The following is a 15,204-nucleotide window of genomic DNA, read 5'->3' on the forward strand; positions in this document are numbered from 1 at the left end:
TTTGTTTCTTAATGATTAGCTGCATCTTTTATTGGCCACGGATAACGTGCCAAAAGCTCAGATCCTGTCCACGCAGAAAATCAAGAGAGTTCTGAGTAATATATAACATTAAAATGGAAAAAGATTGCCACGATGGACCACACACACACACACACACACACACAATGAGTGCACAGGAGTGCTGCACGCTACTGCACCTGAATGTTACAGGATCACAAAGGATTTAAAGCCAAGTGTGTATAGTGAATATAATATCCCTTTGGGCCAATATATGTAGGTGCCAACATTGCACCTCTTCTGTTAGTGGGTGATTTTCGGGAGCATTAAAGAACTTGACAGGCCTAAAACAGAACAGTTTTATGCTGCGTACAAGAAACCTCCGTTAAATCGGACGGCCGATTCCTTTAGAAGATCCCAAACCTTCCTGGAATCCGTCTGCGCTAATGTTAGCATAACATCCCCCAGGATTCTCAGTGACTACGAGCTAAATTATGGCCTTGGGAGGTTCACCAAATGGATAATTACAGCTCATGAGGACATTTTTACCAACCTTCTTAATTACAGCAGCAGCATTAAGTTCCCCGTGAAATGATTGCCCGCTGAACGATACTAAACTTGTTACAATCTTATGTCTGTATGTAGGTGCCCGGAGAGGGAGCGAGCGTTGCGTATTGCTGCAACATTTGTCCGTGACGATCTGAGAATACGGCTTATAGGCGAACTGCAGCTTCCATCAGCGCTGAACAGGTTAAAAAGAAGTGCAACACCCGAGACGTTTTATAAAGCTACAAAAAACACTTTATTTACACACTTCTGCTTAGCAAAACACACGGGGAAACAATACTGATTGTTCTATTCGGTTCCTTCTGTGGTGTGGGTGCTACGAGGAACACTGCATGTTCAAATACATATAGGGAGGTATAGAGGGAAAAGAATAGGGGTCCTTGCCCATTACAGCGCTGGACTCCAGCTATCAAACCCTTTGCAATGTGTCGGGTCCGGTCTGGCAGCAAAGAAAGGTTAATGCCAAGGGGTGATATCAATGAAATGTGTACACATGGCATACGCCAGGGGGGGGGGGCTCAACTCCAGTCCTCAAGCCAACAGGTCAGGTTTTCAGGATATCCCTGCTTCAGCACAGGTGGCTCAATCAGTCCCTGTTTCAGCACAGGTGGCTCAATCAGTCAACCTTTGCTGAGCCTCAGATTGGGCCTCCTGTGCTGAAGCAGGGATATCCTGAAACACCTGACCGGTTGGGGGGGGAGGGGGGAATAGGGCTTGAGGATTGGAGTTGAGCCCCCCTGGCGTACACCATTACAAAGGCTGCTATGCGAGATCTGGATCACAAAAAGAATGGTCTAACCTTCAGTGTGCGGCATGTCACATGATCAGCGAGGTCTGAACGGCGGATCCTGGAATAGACCACAGGACGGCGACAGTTAAAAGGCCCCAATATTGTTCTCTGCCTCTTATTTACCCCTTTTGGGTGTCGGAGGGGCCACAGCACCCGTGTCCCCGCCACATCGTGATCGCCGCACCACGGATGTCGTGAACGGGACAGTCGTCGTCCTCTTGTGCCCCGATCACGTTGAACGTGATCTCCCCACGAGCAGCGGTCTCCGATGCACTCGCGGCGAACAGGACAATGTATCGTGGCGAACAATATTTGGGGGGCGGGGAGGAGAGGTGGTGGAGGTAGGGGGGGTGGAGGGGGGAGTGTGTAAGACAGACGGGGCGCAACGCAGCGGGCGACGCTATTGTGACCGTCCCGAGAATGTGGCGAATACGGGATGACGGCAACCGCGAGTGTGGCTAGGTGTGAATTCCTATTGGACACCGCTGCCCCAGAGAAAGAGCAGAAAGCCCGTGGAGGCGGCCGCTGCGTCATGGCGCCCCTCGAGCGCCAGACCCCGTGACGTGGGTGGTCATGGGACATCCGAAGGGGTAATGCGCTGTGAAAAAAAGCCTACCTCTTTCTCAGGAAGGTTTCAGGCGAACGGAGCAGAGATCTTCCCTTGCAAAACGACGGTGGCTTCACAGTGTAGGCCTTCCGGCTGCGTTTATAGCGCACGCGACACCAACAAAGTACAGTACCACCATCAGGCCGGCCATCGTGCGTGCGAAGAAGCGCGACCGTGCGGCAGAATGTCGGAGAGAGCAATTATTTTGTTTTTTTACCGTGATGCGGCGGTGGTCAGCCAATGAGGGCCAAGCAGCCTGATGTCACGGCCACGCCTCCCCAGAGTTCCCGGATTGCTCGGGAGAAAGGCGCGACTCCTGTGCGCTCCCACACTATAATCACGGCTTGACGCCGGATCACGCCACCCTCCTACGCGGGGGTCTCTCTCGTGGCGGCCTCTGGCCTTACAGGCGGAATATCAGAGACACTCCGTGAGAGGGGAGCTCCTGGTGCAGCTGGCGGAAAAGCATGGAACACTTGTTCCTTTCCTGGACCTTCCCCAGGCTGTGGAACAGCCGGGCTTGGACATACAGGACGTCCCGGATCTGATCGGTGCAGTCCACCTTGGCAAAGTAGGATTTGGCTTCGTTGAGGTTCAGGACGGCCGACTCCAGGGCTGCCAGAGAGAAAAGATTCAGCAATGAGAACAGGGCTGGGCCAACTCCCATCCTCACAGGCCACCAACAGGTCAGGTTTTAAGGATATCCCTGCTTCAGCACAGGTGGCTGTCAGTGCCTGTCACAATGACTGAGCCACCTGTGCTGAAGCAGGGATATCCCCAATACCTGGCCCTTGAGGACTGAACCCCTAATTTAGTGGGACAACTCAAGTCGATATTTTTGCCGCCTTGCAGCAGAGTCAAGGGCCCATATTTTATAAGGGGTGCTAAGCACGCCCCGACACTCCTGTTCAAATGAATGGAAATGAAGACGTGCTAAAGCTTGGCACCCTTTAGTGAATATTGGCCCAAGTGCCCTACTCAGCAGCCCTGTTTTGCTGCTGAGGACTGCTCGGGTTTACAATCTTATAAGATAAGCCTAATCGTCCATAATTCCCCGTTGACTTTGATGAAGAATTTTGGCCAAATACGGCTTGATCGGCAGCGCCGTCGGATACAAAACCCCTAAATCCTGTCATTCTGGGAGACCCACCTTATCCTCCCTGCAGTTTTCCTTATTGACATTTAAACAGCAACATGATTTAAAGCCAAACGCAGAACACTAGTTCTCATTATAACAAGGGCTGCGCTCACTGGTGCGGGGAGGAGGGGGGGGACCGGGCTGCGCTAACGGGAGGGGGCGGGGACCGGGCTGTGCTCACGGGAGGGGGGCGGGGAGGAAAAAGGACCGGGCTGCGTTCATGGGACAGGCTGCGCTCGCGGGGAAGGGCGGACCGGGCTGCGCTCGCGGGGAAGGGGGGGACCGAGCTGCGCTCGCGGGGAAGGGGGGGGGGGGGGGGCTGGGCTGCGGACTCACAGGAGTGGGGGGGCGGCGGCTGTGCACTCACAAGAAAGGACGGTCATTTGATGCCGCATTGCGTCTCCCCGAAGCCGGCTGAATTTAGGCGCGTTACAGAGGCCTCGCGCTCCCCCCCAAAAAAAATCTCGCGCTCCCCAGTTTGCGCACCCCTGCTCTAGAGATTAAAATAATTTTTTGCCCCTAACACTAGAAAAACATTCTTTAGAAGCAAAAACACAGCAGGTCCGGCTCAGGGGCGCGATACGCGCATTACATGAGAAACTCGCACAGGATTCTGGGAGGAAATCGCAGCCAGGTGCAGCGTGGGGACGCAGGGGGGGGGGTTTAAAACAAAGTTACCTTCGGTTTTCTTCTGGGGACTGTAGGACGCGGCAGACGCCACCTGGCATTTTGCTACCAGGAACATTGCGCGCCCCTTGTCCAGCACGGCGCCGTGCGCCAGGATGTGTTCGATGGCCGTGTGTAGGATGTTCAGCGCCTGTTCTGGGATACCGAGCATGAGCTGGAAAAGCGCAGAAACGCACAGTGTGACGGCGGATCAGAACCACGTGACCCGCACAGGGTGACGGCGGATCAGAACCACGTGACCCGCACAGTGTGACGGCGGATCAGAACCACGTGACCCGCACAGTGTGACGGCGGATCAGAACCACGTGACCCGCACAGTGTGACGGCGGATCAGAACCACGTGACCCGCACAGTCGCCTTTTCTCTGTTCAGGAAAATCTCCGGCACTAGTCTATTTTATGGCTGCAGCGCAGACCTCACTTCGCCGGCCTAAAAATGTTTTAATAAAACCGACCCTCGCGGCCGTTTTCCGTCCTCGCCGCGAGAAGCCCTCTTGTAGTTTTCCATATCGAAGAAACATTGATTCAAAAACACTTTTTTCCCAAACCCTCAACTGGGAACATTTCCTACACGAGCGCGTTTACAAGAAATCTTTCATCAATGCAACTCTGACACCGCTCCCCGCGCTCTCACCCCGCGCTCTCACGCGCCACTCCCCGCGCTCTCACGCGCCGCTCCCCGCGCTCTCACGCGCCGCTCCCCGCGCTCTCACGCGCCGCTTCCCGCGCTCTCACGCGCCACTCCCCGCGCTCTCACGCGCCGCTCCCCGCGCTCTCACGCGCCGCTCCCCGCGCTCTCACGCGCCGCTTCCCGCGCTCTCACGCGCCGCTTCCCCGCGCTCTCACGCGCCGCTCCCCGCACCACTCCCCGCGCTCTCACACGCCGCTCCCCACACTCTCCCTCCTGTGGAGTGTGCAGCACCCCCACACCCCGCACTCACGCGCCGCTCCCCCGCACACCCCCTCCTGTGGAGTGTGCAGCACCCTCACGCCCCGCTCCCGGCACTCTCACGCACCGCTCCACGCACACCCCGCACCGCTCCCCGCACACCCCCTCCTGTGGAGTGTGCAGCACCCCCACGTGCCCCTCCCTGCACACCCCCTCCTGTGGAGTGTGCAGCACACCCCGCACTCACGCGCCGCTCCCCGCACACCCCCTCCTGTGGAGTGTGCTGCACCCCCACACCCATCTTCTCGTTTACATTCAGATGAGTTAGCGGTCATTACATTCTATGACATTCCCTTTTATGACCGCTGGCTCAGTCTTCCGCTGACGTAACATATAAGGAGCATGTAGCGACTGGTCACTAAATCTTACCAGGACCCGCCTCGTCCAATGATCCATTCTTACACAGCGCAGGTGAGAATCAGTCAAAAGTGCATTGTACAGGCCAGGAGCGGCCAACTCGTCCTCAAGGGCCACCAACGGGTCAGATATTAAGGATATCCCTGCTTCAGCACAGGTGGCTCAGTCTTCGACTGCACCCCTGTGCTGAAGCAGGGATATCCTGAAAACCTGACCTGTTGGAAGCCCTTGAGGACTGGAGTTGGCCAAGACCTGTTCTTAACCCTTGCACAGACGCGTACCCTTCTGCGCGGCAGCGATCACGTGACGTCACGGATTCCGCGGGTGGAGAAGTCTCCTCTCCCGTTTAGATCGGGTTCAGCGCTCCACAGCACACGATCTCCCCTGGGAAAGGAGCAAAACGCCCATGATGCCACCTCGAATATATCATGGGGCCCCTGGGAGTGTCAGACCTTGTGAGGCGGGGGCCATCGAAAACGTTGCAATCGCCCCACTGCGCGACAGGCGTGGTCCCCGGACGTCGGGGGTCAAAAACATAGAGCAGCTCAGGGGACCCACATAATAACCGCTGCAACTTTAACCCCCCGCCAGCCGTCCCATGGTGCATCATCTCCGTCATATTCCACTGGCTCCCCGTCTAGGGGAGGGGTTGCGTCATGTGCTACTCTGGGGGGCTGAACGCGATCTGACTGCCAGAGGAGACTCCTCCCTCTTCCGTTTGCGTCAGTGATGTAGCGATCGGGTGATCACCATGTGCTAGACGAGCTGTGCTGACCTGGACGATGAAATCGGCGTCGCTGTTGGACAGACAGAAGGTGAGAAGCTGCTCACCTGTGAGAAGGCCAAGCTCAGCACAGCCTCAGAGGCCAGGTACTGCAGCCTGTATTCCCGGGAGAGGGCCAGGGCCTGGAGCAGCACCGGTAACGCGGCGGGGTGAAAGGACGACCTCCAGTACAGCTCTGCTAGGGACAGGAGGACTCTATAGAGACATCAAGAAACGGCAACACACCGACATCCACGGCTGTCCAGCAATTCCATATCGCCATCATACTTACATGAACACAATACCCCTCACCTAAACATTCACAATACCCCTCACCTAAACATTCACAATACCCCTCACCTAAACATTTACAATACCCCTCACCTAAACATTCACAATACCCCTCACCTAAACATTCACAATACCCCTCACCTAAACATTCACAATACCCCTCATCTAAACATTCACAATACCCCTTACCTAAACATTCACAATACCCCTCACCTAAACATTCACAATACCCCTTACCTAAACATTCACAATACCCCTCATCTAAACATTCACAATACCCCTCACCTAAACATTCACAATACCCCTTACCTAAACATTCACAATACCCCTCATCTAAACATTCACAATACCCCTCACCTAAACATTCACAATACCCCTCACCTAAACATTCACAATACCCCTCACCTAAACATTTACAATACCCCTCACCTAAACATTCACAATACCCCTCACCTAAACATTCACAATACCCCTCACCTAAACATTCACAATACCCCTTACCTAAACATTCACAATACCCCTTACCTAAACATTCACAATACCCCTCACCTAAACATTCACAATACCCCTCACCTAAACATTCACAATACCCCTCACCTAAACATTCACAATACCCCTCACCTAAACATTCACAATACCCCTCACCTAAACATTCACAATACCCCTCATCTAAACATTCACAATACCCCTCACCTAAACATTCACAATACCCCTCACCTAAACATTCACAATACCCCTCATCTAAACATTCACAATACCCCTCACCTAAACATTCACAATACCCCTCACCTAAACATTCACAATACCCCTCACCTAAACATTCACAATACCCCTCACCTAAACATTCACAATACCCCTCATCTAAACATTCACAATACCCCTCACCTAAACATTCACAATACCCCTCACCTAAACATTCACAATACCCCTCATCTAAACATTCACAATACTGTCTAGCTTTCCCAAGAGGCCAGATCCCAACTAGCTTTCCCAAGAGGCCAGATCCCAACTAGCTTTCCCAAGGGGCCAGATCCCAACTAGCTTTCCCAAGAGGCCAGATCCCAACTAGCTTTCCCAAGGGGCCAGATCCCAACTAGCTTTCCCAAGGAGCCAGATCCCAACTAGCTTTCCCAAGGAGCCAGATCCCAACTAGCTTTCCCAAGGGGCCAGATCCCAACTAGCTTTCCCAAGGGGCCAGATCCCAACTAGCTTTCCCAAGGAGCCAGATCCCAACTAGCTTTCCCAAGGAGCCAGATCCCAACTAGCTTTCCCAAGGAGCCAGATCCCAACTAGCTTTCCCAAGGAGCCAGAACCCCAACTAGCTTTCCCAATGGGCCAGATCCCAACTAGCTTTCCCAAGGGGCCAGATCCCAACTAGCTTTCCCAAGGAGCCAGATCCCAACTAGCTTTCCCAAGGGGCCAGATCCCAACTAGCTTTCCCAAGGGGCCAGATCCCAACTAGCTTTCCCAAGGAGCCAGATCCCAACTAGCTTTCCCAAGGGGCCAGATCCCAACTAGCTTTCCCAAGGAGCCAGATCGGAAAGGTGATGTACAGGACGGCCACGAGAGCATTGTAATGTCATTTAGGAAACATTTAAGAAGACATTTTTGCAAATATATATATATTATATACACACATACATACATATATACACACACTATGCTAATGAGTCTCGGTATTAAATTGTGCACTTAAGTGCAATGACATTAGCAGCGGCAGACAGTGCCACAAAGACTCTTGTAACCGCAGCTCTGGGAATATCATTGGGGAGTCCGTCACCCAGCAGGGGAAAGGCTGGGGGTGGGGGTGGTTTGTACATAGGCCAAGGTTTTGATTTACAATCCCTTTAAGGAAACACTGTGTTCTCTTTCTGAGATGTTACCATGACGAAGCATGTGCATGCGAGGCGCAAATAAACCAGAACACGTAAAAATAGCACATCAAGAACAGAAAGGGTCAAAACTGGATTCAATTAGGTCCTGGCCACCATAAGTGAAACGCCAAAAAAAAAAGGCATGTTAAAAATAGCAACCCTTTCCAACACAAATAACATAGCTGCTCACCTTATTATCATCTCCGTGTTCTTCACCTTCTGGCAGTGGGTCAACAGCACCTGCAGAATTTTATGGGCTTCGGCCGTTTGATTCTGAGCTTTCAGAACCATTGCTTTCCTGCAAATAAAAGTAATGCGTCCAATAGGATTCATAGCGGGTGTTTATAAGGATTCATAGCGGGTGTTTATAAGGATTCATAGCGGGTGTTTATAAGGATTCATAGCGGGTGTTTATAAGGATTCACAGAGGGTGTTTATAAGGATTCATAGCGGGTGTTTATAAGGATTCATAGCGGGTGTTTATAAGGATTCACAGAGGGTGTTTATAAGGATTCATAGCGGGTGTTTATAAGGATTCACAGCGGGTGTTTATAAGGATTCACAGCGGGTGTTTATAAGGATTCATAGCGGGTGTTTATAAGGATTCATAGCAGGTGTTTATAAGGATTCATAGCGGGTGTTTATAAGGATTCACAGAGGGTGTTTATAAGGATTCATAGAGGGTGTTTATAAGGATTCACAGAGGCTGTTTATAAGGATTCATAGAGGGTGTTTATAAGGATTCATAGCGGGTGTTTATAAGGATTCATAGCGGGTGTTTATAAGGATTCACAGAGGGTGTTTATAAGGATTCAGAGGCTGTTTATAAGGATTCACAGAGGGTGTTTATAAGGATTCACAGCGGGTGTTTATAAGGATTCATAGCGGGTGTTTATAAGGATTCACAGCGGGTGTTTATAAGGATTCACAGCGGGTGTTTATAAGGATTCACAGCGGGTGTTTATAAGGATTCACAGCGGGTGTTTATAAGGATTCATAGCGGGTGTTTATAAGGATTCATAGCGGGTGTTTATAAGGATTCATAGCGGGTGTTTATTAGGATTCACAGAGGCTGTTTATAAGGATTCATAGCGGGTGTGTATAAGGATTCATAGTGGGTGTTTACAAGGATTCATAGCGGGTGTTTATAAGCAAACGCAGGATCTGCTAAGTGCGCCAGTAAACGTAATGACACCCCATTTATAAGGAGATACTGCACCTCCCGCCGCGCCTGGCCTCCGGTAATCCCACACTGGCGCGGCGGGAGGTGTAGTGTATCCTTGGCGTTTGCCACGGTGTTGTACCACGAAAATTATAGGGTGTATTGTGGTAGAAGAGGGGGGGGGGAGGGGGAAAAATCAGCCTTAAAAGAAGGGAAGAACGTGGTACCAGTATTTACTTGAACATTCATTGCGGGCGCGGTGGGGGGAGTATGGGGTGTGTGGAAATAATGGGCAAGGTGTCGGCAGGTGAAAGGCGCCCCAAAAAGAGAACTCGCCCCTTAATAAAACTCATGAGCACCGGTAGAATAAATGAAGACTTTGAGCCCCAATAATTCCTCTGCTGCAGCATTAACCCCGTGTCGCCCTGCACGTTAGAAGTAAAAGAACAGCCCAGAACAGGGACACTGCGGAAGGAGAAACAAGAGAACAAGGCGCACAGCGCACATGGTGAAGAACAGTATAAAAGTGAATTTTACTAAAGGATAATAAGTTCTGCGTACATCAGAATAAAAACAATCAAGCAGTGGATCAGTGGGGTTACCACACGGGGGGACAGCTGGGCACGTCACTCTTCCCCCGATGTAGAGGAGGAATCGGGGGACCAGCAGTCATCTGTCCGGACAGGAAGGCCCTTGGCGTCTGTAGATAGCACTCACTCCGTCTCGGGGTGTAAGAATGGTAAGGGAATACCGGTATTCCCTGAAGAAGTAACTGTGTGTTACGAAACGCGTTGGAATGTGTCATTGCTCATTTTAACACCCCCTTGTTACCAAGAATTTACTTGGTTCATCTCCCTCCTGTCCCCTGTGGCAGCCCCCTCCGTTTTTATTACTCTGTGCTGCCGTGTATGCCGTTCGTTGGAGCGGACGCTCCCCTGTGTACTGCAGTTGAGAAGGAACCCGTGACGTCATCGGCAGGCGCCCCACGAGGTGTAGCGGCGTGCTGTCGGCATCTGGCACTGGTGGCTCTGACAGAGGCTGCTACACGCGGCTGTGGGACTTATTTGCAGGACTTTACACTGTGGGCTTACCATTCTTACACCCCGAGACGGAGTGAGTGCTATCTACAGACGCTAAGGGCCTTCCTGTCCGGACAGATGACTGCTGGTCCCCTGATTCCTCCTCTACATCGGGTGAAGAGTGACGTGCCCAGCTGTCCCCCTGTGTGGTAACCCCACTGATCCACTGTTTGATTGTTTTTATTCTGATGTACGCAGAACTTATTATCCTTTAGTAAAATTCACTTTTATACTGTTCTTCACTATGCGTTGTGCGCCTTGTTCTCTTGTTTTTCCTCCAGTTCTAGGGGTGTCGAGCCACCCCCCCAAGAAAGGCTGCAGACGCATTATTAGTGACATTCACACCTACAAGGTCTACAATATTGTGTATTTTCACATTGTAATCACTGTGTGTGTCCCACTTTGTATTAGCTGCGCACTCTCACTTTCTTGTACTTTACACTGCGGAAGGAGTAGTCTCCTCTGCCCTCACTCCTCTCAGTAGCCCTGCTTGCCTCTTGCGTTCTGCTCACGGATGTCTCGTCTCTCCCTTCTGTATGTAAAGCTTCCTCCTAAAACCTCTCCCACTGCCATGCACCTCTGGAATACCCTTCCCCTCAATATCACACAAGTGCCTTCTCTCTCCTGCTCCTTTTTTAAGGTCCGTCTTAAAACTCACCTCTAAGTATTTCAGTATCTCCCAGGTACTCGCTCCTTGCATACGCACTTACGCACTTAGTCAAAGGCTGTTTTATGCAGCCGAACCTGTGTGTCTTTCGGCACAATAAATTCTCTTCAACCAGCAAGTCCGTGTGCCTGTCTCGCTTCTAAACTCCCTTTATCTATATAGCGCTTTATAATACACGTGACATAGTAATGACACATAATGGGAATAATCGCTTGGACATAAAATAGAAAAAGGAGTCCTTGCCCCGAAGAGCTTACAATCTAAGTGGTAAGTAGGAAGAACATAGACACAGTAGGAGGGTGTTCTGGTAAGTGCGTCTGCAGGGGGCCATGGTCACTGTATGAGATGTAAAGTATCAGCCATAGAGCTACTCGTATGCTTCATTAAAGAGGTGTGTTTTACGATTGGTCTTCAAGGTGGATAGAGAGGGTGCTAGTCGGGTATTGAGGGGAAGGACATTCCAGAGGTGTGGGGCAGTCAGTGAGAGAGGTTTAAGGCGGGAGAGGGCTTTAGATACAAAAGGGGATAGAGAGAAGACATCCTTGAGAAGAACGCAAGAGTCGGGATGGTGCATAGCGAGAAATTAGGGCTGAGATGTAAGGAGGAGCAGAAGTGAGGACGAGAATTTTGTAAGTGATACGGGATTTGATAGGAAGCCAGGAGAGGTATTTCAGAAGGGGAGACGCTGAGACAGATTCAGGGGAGGGTAGTGTGATTCTGGCAGCAGCTAATTATACCCATGATGGCGTAATAATAAAGTACAGCTCCATACCGGAAAATAAGTGGGGGACACTAAGGGAAGTAGGGCGACTGAACAGGATGTTACCACTGAGAGATGCTTTGCTCAAAAAGGCTTTCTCAAGTCATCCAAGATGCTGTGGCCGATCCCATTTAAAGCGGTACCACCCCCCCCATCTCTTTCTTTACCCCCCTACTCGTTTTTTTACCCCCCCATTTTTTTTTAAAGGATGAGAACCAGGGCGGTGTTTCGCAGTAACTGAACCGCACAGTTTCCAGCTCCAAAGATGCCCCGGTTCCTGAGATACTAACTGGTGAAGTTAGTGTTACAACCTACCTCCGGGAGGGGGGAGAGGGGAGAAATAAAAATGGCTGCCAACGGTTGTAGCTTCCTATTGGACAGCTATTAGGATCTCCTTTAAAACCTGAAGGTAATACCGGTAACTTCACCGGTAAGTATTTTGGGAATCGGTGGCTCCCCCGGAGTTGTGGTTCAACTCTGCGAGAGCCCCCCAATTCCAATCCTGTAAAATAAGAAGGGGGGGGGAATGCGTCTTTAAGGGGGACACGCCTTTCCTGGATACAATGTATTAGTACACGTTACCCTCCTTGTATGTCTGTTACACGTTGTGCAGATTGTCTCCCGCATACAGTACGTGACTACGGAAGCAGCGAGAGGCGGGGTAATATACTGGCGCTGCGCTCTGTACCTGAACAGACCCTCGATGCTGTCCAGCGCGGTAATGCCCATAACCAGGGACTTGGTGGTGTGGTATTTACCGTCGTTCATGGCTCGGTCAAACTGGATTTTCTGATCGAACAGCATCCAAAGCTAGAAAATACAAACGTTACCAGCCCAATGTGAACAGCGGGGTGCTCTGCTTAACCCTATGTGTGCCCTCCCCATCACGTTAACGCTCCATCACGGAAGGGGTGGGGTCACCCCCCTTTCGTCCGCCCTGTAGGGGCGCAGGACAGGACGCCAACTCCCCTAAGAAATCTAGCAGGGGAGGTTAATACTACATCATGGGTTTTGGCACCGTGGATAACTTTCGGGGCACTCAAAGGGTTAAAGAGGTAGTCTGCGCTGGCCGATCGCCTTTTTCAATGCGTTTTTGTTGTTGTTGCTCCGTTCAGCGTTTTAAATGTTAAGTGTCCGGGAGGTTAAAATGGAGCTTTCCCCGGAGCCCAGCGCAGTGTAGAGGTTACCATAGTTACCCCAGATACTAGCAATATCTGATTTTTATGCACACAAAACAAAAAAAAGAGCAGGACATGTTTAGGGGACAAGAGACTAACCCCCCCTAGAAGCCTATAGGTCTTTCGGGCCTAGCACACAAGGCTCAACATCATGGTAGTTCTAGAACAATATGCAGAATGGTTATGTTACCCCTGAAACACAACGCCCTCCTGCTACAGGGCAATGCAATCAATCCCCATCTCGCCATGCACACAGACACACACACAGACAGACACACACACACACACACACAGACACACACACACAGACAGACACACAGACAGACACACAGACAGACACACAGACAGACACACAGACAGACACACAGACAGATTTATAAATGGATAATTACAGGTTTTTGTTTTTTAATGGGGGAAAAAAATAGATGATTTTATTCTAATGTTGTTGGGTAAATAATATTTTGGGGTTTTTCCATCAGGTGCAAAAACATCGGCATTACAATTTAAATCTGCCATTTCAATTTTGTATTTATTTTGAATCAATCTACTATATATATTTTTTTTTATCTAGAACCAATGTATCTGTCCGTGTACAATTGTATATATGTATGGTAATAAAAGAGCCCGCGGGGGGGTGTCAGAGCTATAGGTGCAAGATTTAGATTGTAAGCTCTGATTGGATGAATACAGTTACCTTTGCATGCTGGCAGTTGGGGGGGAACCTTTCCTTTAAGTGTTTCAGGATCTCGGACGCGGCGGTGAAGCAGCCCTGAAACAGAACACCTGTCTGAACCGCACCTTCCGAGCAAAATACACAACAGCTCAAGGGTCATTCCCGCCTAGGACCTCAATGTCCCAATGGCAGAAAAACGCAGAGAGCAGCAGATCCGCTAACTTTAACTATTATTTTACCAGGATGGGAGCCAGGGCGTCCCCAGAACGGAAATGCGTTCCCATGCTGTTAATAAAAAACAAAAATATGGGGGGAGGATGGGGAGATAGCATATTTGAACCCAGTGCGTGCTAGAGGGGCCTGCAAATCATTACAAAGGGGTTAACCAAATAAGAAACATCCTTTTGGTTACAGAGAGAATTTTGTCTTTCATAAATCAGGCGTGGCTTTAGCCATCTACATTTTGCACCAGTTCTGCGTCATTAGACGCCGGAGACAAGGTAGGAAGGGGGACGTAAGCAGGGGGGGTGGAGAGCAGGCAGGGGGGGTAGATCAGGAGGGGGGGGGGGGGGGAGAGCAGGCGGGGGGGCACAGAGGAAAAAAAGTTTGCGCATCCCCTCTGTAGGAGATATGATTAGCCACACTTTGGCGTGGGCGGCTCACCTGCTCCGCATGCAGCTCTGCAAGATGGCACAGAACCACGGCAAAGGACTCGGTGTTGTTTTGCTGAACGCCCACATTCACACCATCCAAGCTGTTCATACTGAGGAGCATCTGTGCCTGCTGAAGCGCCATCGTGCTGCAACACAGGGGAACAAAGTGACCTCCGTCCCCGCCGTGTGACAATCACCGCACGGACACGCGTCACAGGCTAAATTCGGAATCCCAAGGGGAACGGCTTTGGAGCGTTTTATAAAGGATATTGTCACAGAGACACCCCACATGCCGACGTCAGAGACACCCCACATGCCGACGTCAGAGACACCCCACATGCTGACGTCAGAGACCCCACATACCGACGTCAGAGACACCCCACATGCCGACGTCAGAGACACCCCACATGCCGACGTCAGAGACACCCCACATGCCGACGTCAGAGACACCCCACATGCCGACGTCAGACACCCCACATGCCGACGTCAGAGACACCCCACATGCCGACGTCAGAGACACCCCACATGCCGACGTCAGAGACACCCCACATGCCGACGTCAGAGACACCCCACATGCCGACGTCAGAGACACCCCACATGCCGACGTCAGAGACACCCCACATGCCGACGTCAGAGACACCCCACATGCCGACGTCAGAGACACCCCACATGCCGACGTCAGAGACACCCCACATGCCGACGTCAGAGACACCCCACATGGCGACATCAGAGACACCCCACATGCCGACGTCAGAGACCCCACATACTGACGTCAGAGACACCCCACATACTGAGGTCATTGCACTTGTGCTTTTACAATACAAAACAATTATAGTATTTATTTATTAAAATAAATGCATCACCTATTTAGGACCTAGACACGAATTTTATTTATTCTAGCCATATATACACCCCCACTTAACCCTTTAAGTGCTGGCCAAGAAAAAAGCACAGGTGCGCACCAAGGTAAGGGTATAATAATATAGTGACAATAATGTGAAAACTTACATATA

At 50.9% G+C, this 15,204-nt stretch overlaps 1 protein-coding gene across 2 annotated transcripts in view; it reads right to left on the minus strand.

Annotated features, from left to right (window-relative positions):
- Window positions 1-602: 602 nt before the first annotated feature.
- The window catches only part of ANAPC5 (anaphase promoting complex subunit 5), a 33,730-nt gene continuing 19,128 nt past the window's right edge, over window positions 603-15,204 (minus strand). The window contains exons 11-17 of one of the 2 annotated variants that reach the window (XM_075568224.1): window positions 14,202-14,337; window positions 13,560-13,634; window positions 12,376-12,497; window positions 8,210-8,317; window positions 5,923-6,070; window positions 3,778-3,940; window positions 603-2,576 (exon numbers count right to left, since the gene is read on the minus strand). In XM_075568224.1, the coding sequence (XP_075424339.1) occupies window positions 2,365-2,576; window positions 3,778-3,940; window positions 5,923-6,070; window positions 8,210-8,317; window positions 12,376-12,497; window positions 13,560-13,634; window positions 14,202-14,337 (964 nt within the window). In that variant the 3' untranslated portion in view covers window positions 603-2,364. Of the gene's footprint in view, window positions 2,577-3,777; window positions 3,941-5,922; window positions 6,071-8,209; window positions 8,318-12,375; window positions 12,498-13,559; window positions 13,635-14,201; window positions 14,338-15,204 lie in introns of those variants that run through there. The other variant, XM_075568225.1, reaches the window with a different exon arrangement.

Source organism: Ascaphus truei, chromosome 13 (assembly GCF_040206685.1).
Source record: "Ascaphus truei isolate aAscTru1 chromosome 13, aAscTru1.hap1, whole genome shotgun sequence".
In the NCBI taxonomy this organism is placed as follows: Eukaryota; Metazoa; Chordata; class Amphibia; order Anura; family Ascaphidae; genus Ascaphus; species Ascaphus truei.